General features: G+C 34.7%; 1 protein-coding gene across 4 annotated transcripts in view; it reads right to left on the bottom strand.

The window, feature by feature from the left end:
- TBC1D19 (TBC1 domain family member 19) overlaps positions 1-12,999 on the bottom strand; it is a 159,694-nt gene that overhangs the window by 78,593 nt on the left and 68,102 nt on the right. For all 4 annotated transcript variants that reach the window (XM_078068474.1, XM_036099859.2, XM_036099857.2 and 1 more), the window contains 3 exons: positions 9,036-9,108; positions 4,488-4,526; positions 2,697-2,809 (listed from right to left, as the gene is read on the bottom strand). In XM_078068474.1, the coding sequence (XP_077924600.1) occupies positions 2,697-2,809; positions 4,488-4,526; positions 9,036-9,108 (225 nt within the window). The remainder of the gene's footprint in view (positions 1-2,696; positions 2,810-4,487; positions 4,527-9,035; positions 9,109-12,999) is intronic.

The following is a 12,999-nucleotide window of genomic DNA, read 5'->3' as shown; positions in this document are numbered from 1 at the left end:
GACTTTTCTTTCAGAAGGTTTAGCTACAAAAGTAGAGGAGGCAAGAACAGGTGCTGGATGCAGTTAAGTTTACAGGTTTGGTAGAAGGAATCTGAATGAGTTTCTTAGGATGATTTCTGTTTTCTCTGGGTAGGAGAAGGTGAGGTGTTTCGCTAAGACTCCGCAAAGAAGTGCTGAGGAGAGTGAAGGTCAGAAACAGGCACTGTGAAGACTAACGAGCTGACCAGGAAAACCTAGGAAGGTCAGGAGTTGTTGTGGACCCGCGTAAGGTTGTGGGGAACCTTATGAACTCACTAAAGGAAATGTTAAATATTAATACTAGTCCTGGCGATTTTATCAGTAAGGGAGTACCTAGAGCAAAGTATAGAGAAATTTTTTGTATTCTTTAATTAGCACACTGAAATTAAGCAAAAATGTTTAAAATCTGAATAATGTTTACTAAATATGTATATTTTTATATACACCTAGAGATTTGCATAAAAGAAAATATATAAAAGCAATCCTTTTAAACTTATCACGTATTTTCTTAGTAAGAGAAAAAAATCAAAGTTAGTAATGTTCTAGTGAAATAAATTAATTACTAGGAACTTAAAGCATTATATCCAGTCTTTCTGTTGAGGTAAGATTTTTAAAAATATCCTTATGGGTGTGAAATGTGAAATATTCCACTTATCTCTCTAACTCCTTAATTATGATGCTATGTGTAGTTTAAGTGACTGAAAAGTAATTGAACAAAAAGTTCTGATAAAGTATTCTTGATAAGAAGCAACCATTCCCCCTTTCTTTCCCCCCCTCCTCCCTCTAATGTACTACCTATAACAATTATTTGGAACTGTTTGTTCCAGTTTGTTGAGGTCATACTTTTACAGCTGAAAATAAGTGTAAGCGATGGAAGATGTTTGATTCAATAAAATCAAAACTGCTTTTCTGATAATATTAATTTCTATTTACAAACTTGCCATTTTGCATTTAAAAATTAAGATGACTATTAGCTCCAAAATTCAAGTGTAAAAACTGCCTTTGTATATTATAATAAACAATCACTATCTGGGATTACTACTTTGATTCTAGGGTGATACTTCTGGAAAAATTCTAAGTTTGTTCCTAAAATAGCAGCAGTTAGTTCCTCTGGAGAGACAGATTTTGTTAATCTAGCGCCTGGTTAGTGAACTTGGTAGGTCATCTACACGGTTAGATCAGAACAAGAGTTACCATCTCTTCTCCAAGAGTTGATACACTCACAAAAAATGCCCAATATACACTCAACATCTATTCTGTAAACTGTTACTTCTAGTGTCACCACAAAAGATCAGCAATATCTGGGGCGCCTGGGTGGCTCAGTCCTTAAGCATCTGCCTTCGGCTCCGGGCATGATCCCAGGGTCCTGGGATCAAGCCCCGCATAGGGCTCCCTGCTCAGCCGGAAGCCTGCTTCTCCCTCTCCCACTCCCCCTACTTCTGTTCCCTCTCTCGCTGTCTCTCTCTCTGTCAAGTAAATAAATAAAATCTCTAAAAAAAAAAAAAAAAAATCAGCAATATCAGTTGGTCTAAAACTTCTCTGAAATAAATCACAATGTTTATTCTTTCAAAAAGGACGTGATTTTTGACAGTGCTGATCACAGAGATTTAAAACATACATATATACACAAGCACACAAGTATATAATTTGCAAAGGCTAGAGGTGTAGTTTTTATTATAATATTTAATTTTCTTAAAAACTGCATTATTATAAATTATAATTAAGTTGTAACATAATAAATGCAACATGTAAGTATTATTTTATTACTACCATTAACGGTGACCATTTGTGTCAGGCACTGTGGTAGAAGACTAACATACATCATTTCATTTAATCACAACCATTCTATGATATAAATATTATTACCTATATTTAAGAATGGGTAAATTGAGGTTTCAAGAAATTTAACTTGCTCAATGACTCATTTCAAATAAGTTGAGAAAGCTAGGAGTTGAAACCAGGTCCATATGATTCCAACACCCATGCTTTCAAGGACTAGGCTAGGGAAGTATCCGTTTGCTATTTATAAAATCTTTAAGTGGATGGATTATATGATCAATGGGCTTAAAGCAAAAAAAGTAAAATTTTTTTTCAAAAGGAATCAATGTCTTGTATCATTTTTCCTTATTGAATCTATTACCTGTCTGTTGGTGATTTCTCTTCATATTCATTATATTTCCTAAAATAAAATGTTCCTATACTTAGAAAAATAATATTCCCATATAGTATGTCAATTTTTAGAACCATAAAAATAGTGCATGTTTCAAAAGTAATTGTAGGGAGAAAGGGCTCATTCACATATACTGGGTGGGGTGGTCCTTCTTTATTTCTCCCTATTCTAACAACACAGTTCTACCAGATGTCTTCACTGACCTCCACTGGCAGACTCCATTTCTTACAATTTTGTTTACTGGTTTTTGCACCTGTAAGTTTAAAGTATCCAACTAATTATCAATAACAAAAACTTCTATGTTAAGCACACAGTGATTAAATTCTGTTAATCTTGTCTTGGAACTCAAAACTATAGTGACTTTGAAAATAAAAAAGGGGGTAAATATATTAGACTAAGAAACCAAAGTAGAGAAAAAAAGAAACAAAAGTATTTCTATTTTGAGTAACTGGTCGTTGAAGAATAAATATTAATAGCTCAAATCTGGCCCATCTTTTCTCCTTCTTACCTCCGGTTGACTGGAAATATTCAAAATGAGAGCCCATAAGTCTGCTCTCAGTGCTGTGGGGCTTCCTTGTCGGATATACTGTTGAGCAGCTGCACCATCTTGTTCTGCTAGAACTGTCAGAAGTGTAGAAAGATCTCATTAGAAAATTCATAATGTAAGAAATAACACTGAAATCCTTAATTAAAATATCTTTGGGGAAGCTAACATTTCATCTTATATCTAACATTACATCACGTCTGGACAACCTTCTTTTACTCTCTGAATTTTGATGTGGCCCTGTTTACAGCCCTATACGTGTCAAGCCTTAAATTCCCCCACCTTCTGCCTAATCTGGTAAAAGTTTTTAATGTAAGTATCTGGAAATCACTTTGCTTTAACTATAGCTGCACATATATATATATAATCTTTGGGTTCCATGATCAAGTAAAGTCATATTTACAAAAAACTCAAATTTCTTATGCATATTCTCTAAGTCATGAATGTTCTAGTATTTGGAAGTAGTATGGTATTTGAAGTATTATGGTTAAGAATTATAAAGGTGATGTGTCCTGGGTGTTATATGCAACTAATGAATCGTTGAACACTACATCAAAAACTAAAGATGTATTATATGGTGGTTAATTGAACATAATATAAAAAAAAGAAAAAAGGAATTATGAAGGATGTAAGATATCTAATTTATTAGATGACTTCCTAGCTATCTGCCAAAATCAACAGAAAAGAGAGATTTTTTTTTAAAAAAGAGGTAAAAAATAAAAGATCTAATAACCTTTAAGAAGGCCAAAAACTATTTGTAAGCAGCCAAGTTCACAAAATTAATATATTATCCTTTTGCTTTCGTTTTCATTTTTATTTTCTTTAATGAAAATACCAACTATTAAGTCTGGAAATAAAAGCTCTCCCAAAACAAACAAACAAAACAAAACAAAAAAAGCAAAAAAAAGATATACCAGACAACTGCTGGTATTTATCTAACATAAGTTTTCTTATTATTTTTTTCTTAAAAGGGAAAAATAAAAGCTTATACTAAATGAAAATGACATAACCTAAAGAAATAAAGGGATCATATAAAATAAAAAGAGATGAGACATATTCTTTAATTTGCAATTGTGTTTAATGCAAATGTCAAACATATGAGGGAAAAATGATGAAGTCTTGAATAAATATGATCTTGAAAAATTGAACTAGGGAGTTTAGAACATGACAGTACAATTGCCATAGAAGGTACTTTGTGATCCAAAGACTTACCTGCACTTCGTATTTCAAAGACAAAACAAGATTTATAAAAACAAGGAAAAGAATCTTCAAAAGGTAGGGAAAAATTATTCCCTGGAACACTAAGAGCCGCTTTGGCTATTAAGTCTTACCATTGTGAACAGTCATCGAGAAGCATGAAAGTTAGTTTCTCCTGATGCAAGGGCATATTCCCATTAACACTAATGAGAAGTGTGTCGGTGCATCAAAGAGAGAGCCCGCCTCTTTGATTTTAAAATGAAATTCTATTGCTGAATGGAGTAAGCTAACACTCTTGAAGAATGTGTGTCTGCATTTATTATTTCCTTTTTAGTGAACCATCTGTGTACTTCTTTATCTAACATTTATTGATGAAGCCAAAATGATGCATTTCTCCTCTTTATAAAGATTCCCATTATATTAACTACACAACTAAATATTACTCTTTTTTAGATTTTTAACTTTTTAGAGACTGAATTTCAGTTGGAGGTATAGAATGCAGACATTTACTTCAGACTGTTTCATTTTCAGAAAGTATAAGTATAATCAAAAGCTTACCTTTTTGCCCAATACGTACATGCTCATTTTCAAAAAGTTCTAAAAATGATAAAATAAAATTATTAGACACAAATATGATCAACCACGTTTAGAACAATATTAGGTATATTTTTTCTGCTATCGATACTGTTTTAAAGCTGATTGGCTCTATAGAGAACTACAAGAATATGTATCTTTATATGTAGAAAAATCTTTTTTCTAAGTTGTTTAAAGTTTATGGAAATTAAAAATAACTACATTTAATCAGAAGAAAAAACTGATAATTTTCCTTTGTTAAAATAAAACAGAATATCTTTTCACAACAGAAAAATGTCTACTCATCTTGACAGCTTCATTTGCAAAACCCTACTTCTGCTCTCTAATCTGCTATGAAAGCATAGCTGAAAAAAGCCTTAATGCTATTATAGGTAAAATTCCACTATACAAATGCCATTTTAAAAGATTATATGGGAGAAAGAAAGGTTTGCTTTTTTTTAAAAAGATTTTATTTATTTATTCATTTTGAGAGAGAGAAAGACAGAGTACGTGAGTGCAAGAGAGCAGGGGGAGGGGCAGAGGGAGAGGGAGAGAGAAAATCTCAAACAGACTCCATACTGAGTGCGGAGCCCGACGTGGGGCTGGATCCCATGACCCTGGAGATCATGACCTGAGCCAAAATCAAGAGTCAGGTGCTTAACTGATTGAGCCACCTAGGCATCCCAAAGATTTGCTTTTAAAGTACCAATCATACTGGGAAAAGACTCGATAAACTAAATCACATTAAAAAAAGAAAAAACTTCTATTCATCAAAAGACACCATGGAGAGTGAAAAGGTAAGTCGCAGAGTGGGGAATACATCTGCAATACATATACCTGGCAAAGGACTTGTATCTAGAACCTGTAAAGAACTCCTGGAAAAGACAGACAACTATCTGACACAATAGGCAAAACATGTGAACAGGTTCTTTACAGAAGAGGAGACCCAAAGGACCAGTAAAGTTATGGAAAGAGGCTCAACCACATTAGTCATCAGAGAAATGCAATTAAAACCATTATGAAATACACACCCATTGTAATGGTAAAATGAAAAACGGACAATTCTACATTCAAAGGAAATGAAGCAAATGGACTTTTCATACGAAGGTGGTGGGAATGTAAATAGCGCAGCCCTTGGAAACTGGCCGCACCTACTAACACTGAACGTATGCACATCCTAGGACAATCAGCAATTTACCCTCAGGTATACACCTTAATGAATGCATATGTGCCCCAAGGGACATATACTAGAATATTCATGGCAGCATTACTGGTAATAACCAAATAGTGGGAACAACTCAAATGACCATCAATAGTAGAAATCATCAACTGTATGATCCCTATCTATAAAGTAAAAAATAGGCAAAACTAACCTATGATGTTAGAAGTCAGTATAGTTGTTACCCATGGAGGTGGCAGAGTCTAGAATTGTACTTGGAGGCTTCTGGGATGCTGGTAATACTCTATTTCTTGATCTAGTCAGAGGGTTCACAAGTGTTTTCACTTCATAAAAATTCACTGATCTGTATACTTAGGATTTGTGTCCTTTTCAGTATGCACATTATACTACTATAAATGTTATTCAAAAATTGGAGCAAAAAAAAAAAAGATTATGAAACTATGAGAGGGAAAGATTTTAGCTCTTCTCCCCATCCCAGAGAAAATCATTTTTTCAATTTCCTTTCTTCCTCTTTCTTCCCACCAGCTGAGAAAGGAGGAGCTATTAATTGGATTTGTTAGATTCTACAACAGTGATTAGTTTGCCTTTTCTAATGAATGGGATAACCATGTGTTAAGGGCCATGAACTTACATGTGACTGTCTGGGTAAATAGAGCCTGGGTCCCCTGGCAACCTGGTGACCATCTTGGCACCTGATTCCCTCCTCCCAATTTCTAGCAGTCCTGCTTTGAGGAGTAGAGAATAAAAACAACTGCATCAACTAAAGAGACGATCAGCCTTCTCTAGCAGATGTAGTGTTCCTTCCTCTGCTCCAACTGTCCCTTGTATGCCTTGTATGTAATAATAGCAAATACTACACTGATTCTTATCTGAATCTTACTTTCCACTATATCTTCACCAAGAGTAAAGATTACGTCACATCTTTGTGTTCACTAGTCTCTGGCCCTTAGCAGGGTCTCACATTTGTTGTGTCACAAGTGAATCAAGAAGAAAGAACTATACTCCAGATTAAGAAAACAATTAGGCTTTCTAAAGCATAGCTACTACAGGATTTAGAATAATATTAAGCAATTCTTAAGGGTTATTTCAAAAATGAAAAACATAAATATCATTCAAGGTTGTATTATTATTATTTTCTTTTCCTTTTGTTATATATATGGCTATCACTGGCCATGAACAGAAATAGAAGATATCTGTCTTAGTCTGTTCAGATTACGATAATAAAACACCCACAGACTGGGTTATAAACAACAGAAATTTATTTCTTACAGCTCTGGGGACTGGAAGTCTAAGATCAGGGCGCCAGTATGGTTGGGCTCTGGTGAATGCCCTCTTCTGGTTTGCAGACTCCTGCCTCTTCTCTGTGTCCTCACATGGTGGAAGGAGCTAGAGAGCTCTTTCACAAGGGCACTGATCTTATGCGTGAGTGCACCACCCTCCTGACCTAATCACTTGCCTGAGGCTCCACCTAATACCATCACCTAGGGGATTAGAACTTCAAAATAGTTCAGGACAAAAACATCTAAACCATAGCAATATCTTCTTCTGTAAGATATCTGATATCTTCTTATAAAATAAAAAAGGACTATCAAAGGGGTTAGGAGGGGAGGCAGCATATAATGGCAGACTTTGGAGGCAGACTGTTTAGTTTTGAATCTTGGTTCTAGCACTTACTAGCTTTGTGACCTTGGGCAAGTTACTTAACATCTCCACTTCTTCAACTTTAAAATGGTAGTAATACTTCTATCTCACATGACACTAGAAAATTAAAGCCACAATGTAGTGTAACTATATGCCACCAGAATGACTACAAAGAAGATGGCATACATCAAGCATTAGCAAACATATAGGACAACTTCTACTCTCATACCTTGTTGGTGGAAGTGTAAACTGGTACTACGGTTTTTGAAAATTCTTTGGAAATTATCTACTAAAGCCGAACTTATGCAAACCCCAGGAGAGAGAAACTGTCTTCCCAGGTGTATACTCAACAGTGGAGTATACATATGCTCACCAAAAGAAACATACTAGGATGTTCACAGCAGCCTTATTTGTAAAACCCCAAACTTGAAACTTCCCAAATACTCATCAACAGCAGAATGAATAAATAAATGTGTGGTATATCAATACAGTAGAACATTATAATGCAAAAAAATTGCCCACAAATACATACAATATGGCTGAATCTCAGAAACATAATGTGGAATAAAAGAAGTCAAACATCAAAGGGTACATACTATATGCTTCCATTCATATGAAGTTCAAGAACTGACAAAATTAATCTATACTGCTAGAAATCAGAATAGTGGTTATCTTTGACAAAGGAAATAAAGATTGAAAGAGGGTAGAAGGGGCCTTCAGTTTATTGATCTGGATGGTATTTTAATAGGTGTGTCCAATTCATAAAAATTCAATGAGCCATTCTCTTAGGATATATGTATTTTTCCTTTTTTTAAAAAATATAATCTCTACACCCAACTTGGGGCTCAAACTCACAATCCAGAGATCGAAGTCACACTCTCTACCAATTTAGCCAGGCAGCCTCCCCGTACTTTTCTATATGCATTATACATTAATAAAGTTTTAAAAATGGTAATAGTACATACCTCCTAGAGCTGCTGGGGTTAAAATGAGATAATACACATGTAACATATAGTATGTACTCAATGATTTTATTATATTTACTATTATTAATAAGAAATAGCCAACTTCCTTATTTTATAGAGAAAGAAACAAGTCCAGAAATGTAAAGTGACTTGTCCAAGTCACATAGCTAGCCAGTGGTGGAGGAAAGACTAGAACAATTCCACTACAATATAGGCCTCCATATTTTAAGTCAATTTTTACTTCTTGTTTATTATAGCTAAATACTAATCTGGTCTTTTATGAAAAACACATTGTATTTATGCACAAAAAAGAGAAAAGCTGGGGAAATGTTCTGTTTGGTTAAGATTTAAAAGACACTAATTTTATAGCCTAAGTTTATACAAGGTAGAATATATGTATATAATTAACTTGGTGATACAAACAGTAATAAAAATAGATGGTAATGGCCAGTAAATGAAAATATGAGGGCTGCCAGTGACAATTTTACCAACAAAATGACTTAAGTATGTTTAATGACTTTTCAAAATTAAAGACCTTCAAATAAAAAGACAAAATCTAGTTGAATTCTGGTAATTATAACATACAGAATTCTATTCAATAATTAACAGTAATCAAGGAGTAATCAAAAAGTATGCTTAAGTTTTCAGACATAAAAAAGTTACTAGATTAATTTGGAAATGACAAGATGAGCCTTCAACTCACTCTCATTTATCATTAATTATCTGCTGTATGGAAGAAACACTCACCAGGAGGCACTTGTGTAGAATCATCTATACCCAGCTGTCCTGTAGTTAAGCCGAGTTCTACAAAGAATTCTTTCTGAAAAATAACACACATAGAATTAACATACATCTCAGGCTTTGCTACACAGTATCAAAAAAAATCAGCCTCCTCCAAAGGTAAGCTTAAATAAAAATCACAATGAAAAATGAATCTTTGCTTCCTTCAAATATCTTAAAAAGAAGGTGATATTATTGAACTTTTCAAGAGTAATGTGTTAGTCAAAATTTTGCTTTTTTAAGTAATAGTAAGTAAAGTAAAGTAAGTAAACTAAGTAAAGTAAGACATGATAATTATACTTTTGAGTAAAGAACTAGTAACATCCAAATCTTTCCTGAAACATACCCACACAGTATGTGTAGAACTCAACAATTTTATCTTCTAAATTCATTGTCTAAAATTCCCAATATGATTCTCTACCTGTTTTCTATGGTACTGTACTTCACTTCGCTTTTAATCAACTAAACACTGCAAATATCCAAAACAACTTAAATTAATTTTTAAGTAAAATTAGACTTTCAAGTGTTCTGCTAAACTAAGAACAAATTAGATTTATTCTCCAGACTTCCTCCACTTATCTAGTAATGTCTAGGGTAAGTAATCATGTTTGTCTGTTATTTTTTAAATATATAACAACCCCATATTATTCACATTATTTTTATTCCCTAAGTAATTAAATATTTCTATTAATATCTGCCTCAGTGTTTTGTTATTATTCTAATTGCTAAAACCAAACTTCCTTCTCCTTTAAAAGATGGAATTAGTTTTAATCCTTCATAATTATATTATTATTTAAGTTAGTGATTTATTTCTGCCCCTCATAAGACAGTTATCCAGCCTAACATGTACAGTCATTTCATTTTTGTATTGATTTTAAATAACTGATGTTATACTTCAATTTTTAACTAAACTTGGTTTTTACATATACTTTTAAAAAGCACTTCAATTTATGTTTCCAATTTTTAATGACTAAAGAGGAAAAGTCCCTTCATACTACAGAAGGGACCTAGATCCAATAAACATGTCAATATTAGCTTCTGTAATCACAGTGGAGAATTTTACTTATGCTAAGACATGATAAGGCACAGAAACAGAACTCTGAACATTCATTTTCTATTTCACTGCTCTGTACTATTTTTCATTCAATATCAGTAGACCTGCACCCCAATCTCAGATTTCCTTCAAAACTCACCCAAGATACTAGGCCTTCTGGGATGCCTTCCTTGATATTCTGGGCTAATGGAAACAACTTTATATGCTATATGTATTACCTTTTATAAACCTCTCCAAAGCATAGAATCACATCATATTGAAATTATCTTTTTACTGTCCATCTCCCCATTAACCTGAAGCTCCTGGAAGGCAAGGACTATGTCTTACAAATATTTGTACGCCCAGTAGAGTGTGCTGAGTGACACATAGCAGAGGGGCTCCATAAATATTGAATCACCCTGCTGAGCTCTAGTTTCCAACCTGTTGCCTCTATATGACTGAAACAGTAAACAGGAATGAGTTGACAATTTCACTTTAGAGTTAATAAATTTCAGTTTATTTAAAAAAATGTCTTTTTAACATGGATGAGTCTACATAACATTGTAAACTAGGTTTGAAAGCCATCTATTAAAGGATCATTTGATCAGTGAGCCTCACCAAGTTCAATACTCATACACACAGACCAGGATCTCAAATAAACCATGCATCCTGGAGTCAGAATCGTATCACCAGCCCACATGACTCAAGGAAGGCAGGAACAACTAGCCCTCGTCACAGCAGGAAGAGAAGGACTAACCATACTCTTAGTGGGTATAGCCACAAGTTTTTTGAAAATTAGCCACAGGCTTTTGGTTCTTCAATAGCTAAGAATGAATCCACATCAGCTCCAGGTCCCCCCAGACAGACAGAAGACATACCTAGTCCCACTCACACACATGCTAAACCTTTTCATACAGTATCCTTTCCCTGCTTCTTTACCTAGCAAACTCCTTCAAACTAGTCCAAATGGCAGTACCTCTGAGAAGACTTCCCACCACTTCCAGCAGAAGAATCTGCCACTTCCTCTTCTGTACACTTTGTATAAACTACTACAAACAGGACTTCTAACATTTTTAAAAAAATAACTTCTTAAAAATTATTTTTTTAATTGATTAGATTTTTAGTAATGATTAACAGTTATATACTGCTTACTAAGTTTCAAGTACCATCTATATGCTTTATATTTTAGTTTCCTAGGGCTTCCATAAAAAAAAAAAAAAAAGTCCCACTAACTGGGTGGCTTTAAACAACAGAAATTTATTCTCACAGTTCTAGAGGCTAGAATCAAGGTGCTAACAAGGCCATGCTCTCCCTGAAGACTCTAGGGGAGATCTCTTCCAAGCCTTTCTCTTAGCTTCTGGTATTGCTGGCAACCTTTGGTGTTCCTTGGCTTATAGATGCCTAACTCCAATCTCTGCCTCCACTGTCTTAAGAAACTCTCCTCGTCTCTCTTCTGTGTCTCTTCTCTTATAAAAACACTGGTCGAATTGGATTTCGGGCCCATCGTATTTCTGCAAGATACTACCTTAATCATTTATCTCTTCCTTTACCCTTCAACAACTCTGAAAAGACCCTCCACAATATAATTTTGCATGTGGTCAAACTTTTCTTGGCAGGCATTCATCCTGGAACCCTCCACCTCTTGCTTCAATCTGGAATCCCTGTGCTCTGGTCCTATTGCACACCCTTTGCCCTGAAACTTCTTTTCACTCTCATTCTGGAAATTTTTCTTCTCTTAGGTTGGAACCCTATTTCCTGGGTTCCCCTATTTTGCTCTCTTTATGAGCTTGTTTTGGAGGTTTTGGTAATAGTTCCCCAAATAAGAGTAAATATTTTAGATCACATATATCTGAAAATGTCTACTCCAACCTCACATCTGATTAACTGTTGGCTACATACAGAATTCTTGGCTTGAAATCATTTGGATTGTTAAAGGGATTACTTCAAAATCTTCTGGCTTCCAGTTTTGCTGCTGAGAAGTCAGATGCCACTCTAATTCCTGACACTTTATATGTATTCTATTTTCCTTCTATAAAGTTTTTAGAGTCTTCTTTTCAGGGGCCTTGATATTGCTCTTCTTTCATTCATGGCATTGGAAAGTGGGTGGGGACCTTTTCATACCAGAGATTCCTATCTTTCAGGTCTTGGGAATTTTAAGAATTCCCTTACCACTGTTTTCTCTTTCTGGAACTCCTACTAGTCAGATGTTAGCCCTTCTGGATTAATCATCCAGGTAAAAAAAAAAATCTTTTCCCTCTTATTTTTCATCTCTTTGGCTTTTTGCTTTTGTTTTGTCTTTTTTTTTTTTTTAAGATTTTATTTATTTATTTTGACAGAGAGAGAGAGAGACAGCGAGAGAGGGAACACAAGCAGGGGAGTGGGAGAGGGAGAAGCAGGCTTCCCGCTGAGCAGAGAGCCCAATGTGGGGCTTGATCCCAGGACCCTGGGATCATGACTCAAGCCGAACGCAGATGCCTAACGACTGAGCCACCTAGGCGCCCCTTGTTTTGTCTTCAGATAGAGATTTCCTCACCTTTGTTTTCAACTCTCCTACCATATTTTTGATTCCTAAATGTTCTTTTTCATTCTCTCATGTTTTGTGGTTTTAATGAAACTCTGTTCTTGTGTAATTCTTGTTTCATGAGTAGTATCTTCTCTGAGAATATTAATGGATTAAGTCTTCTATTGGAAAGAAATGTTTAATAGGCTAACCTCTTTGTCCATGTGAAGATGACCTTGGGTTTACCTTCTCCCAGCACTGTTGCCCTGTGTTCTGGATCTCACACACACCACATATACACACATACACACAAATTGTGGCAAAGGAATGCCAGCTACATTACTAAGCAATGGACTTTACTGAAAAAATATGACCCTTAATGATAAATTACATTTGAA

The sequence above is a fragment of the Halichoerus grypus genome, chromosome 3 (assembly GCF_964656455.1).
Source record: "Halichoerus grypus chromosome 3, mHalGry1.hap1.1, whole genome shotgun sequence".
Taxonomy (NCBI): Eukaryota; Metazoa; Chordata; class Mammalia; order Carnivora; family Phocidae; genus Halichoerus; species Halichoerus grypus.
The sequence above is the reverse complement of the archived record's forward strand: the minus strand, read 5'-3'. Positions and strand labels throughout refer to the sequence as shown.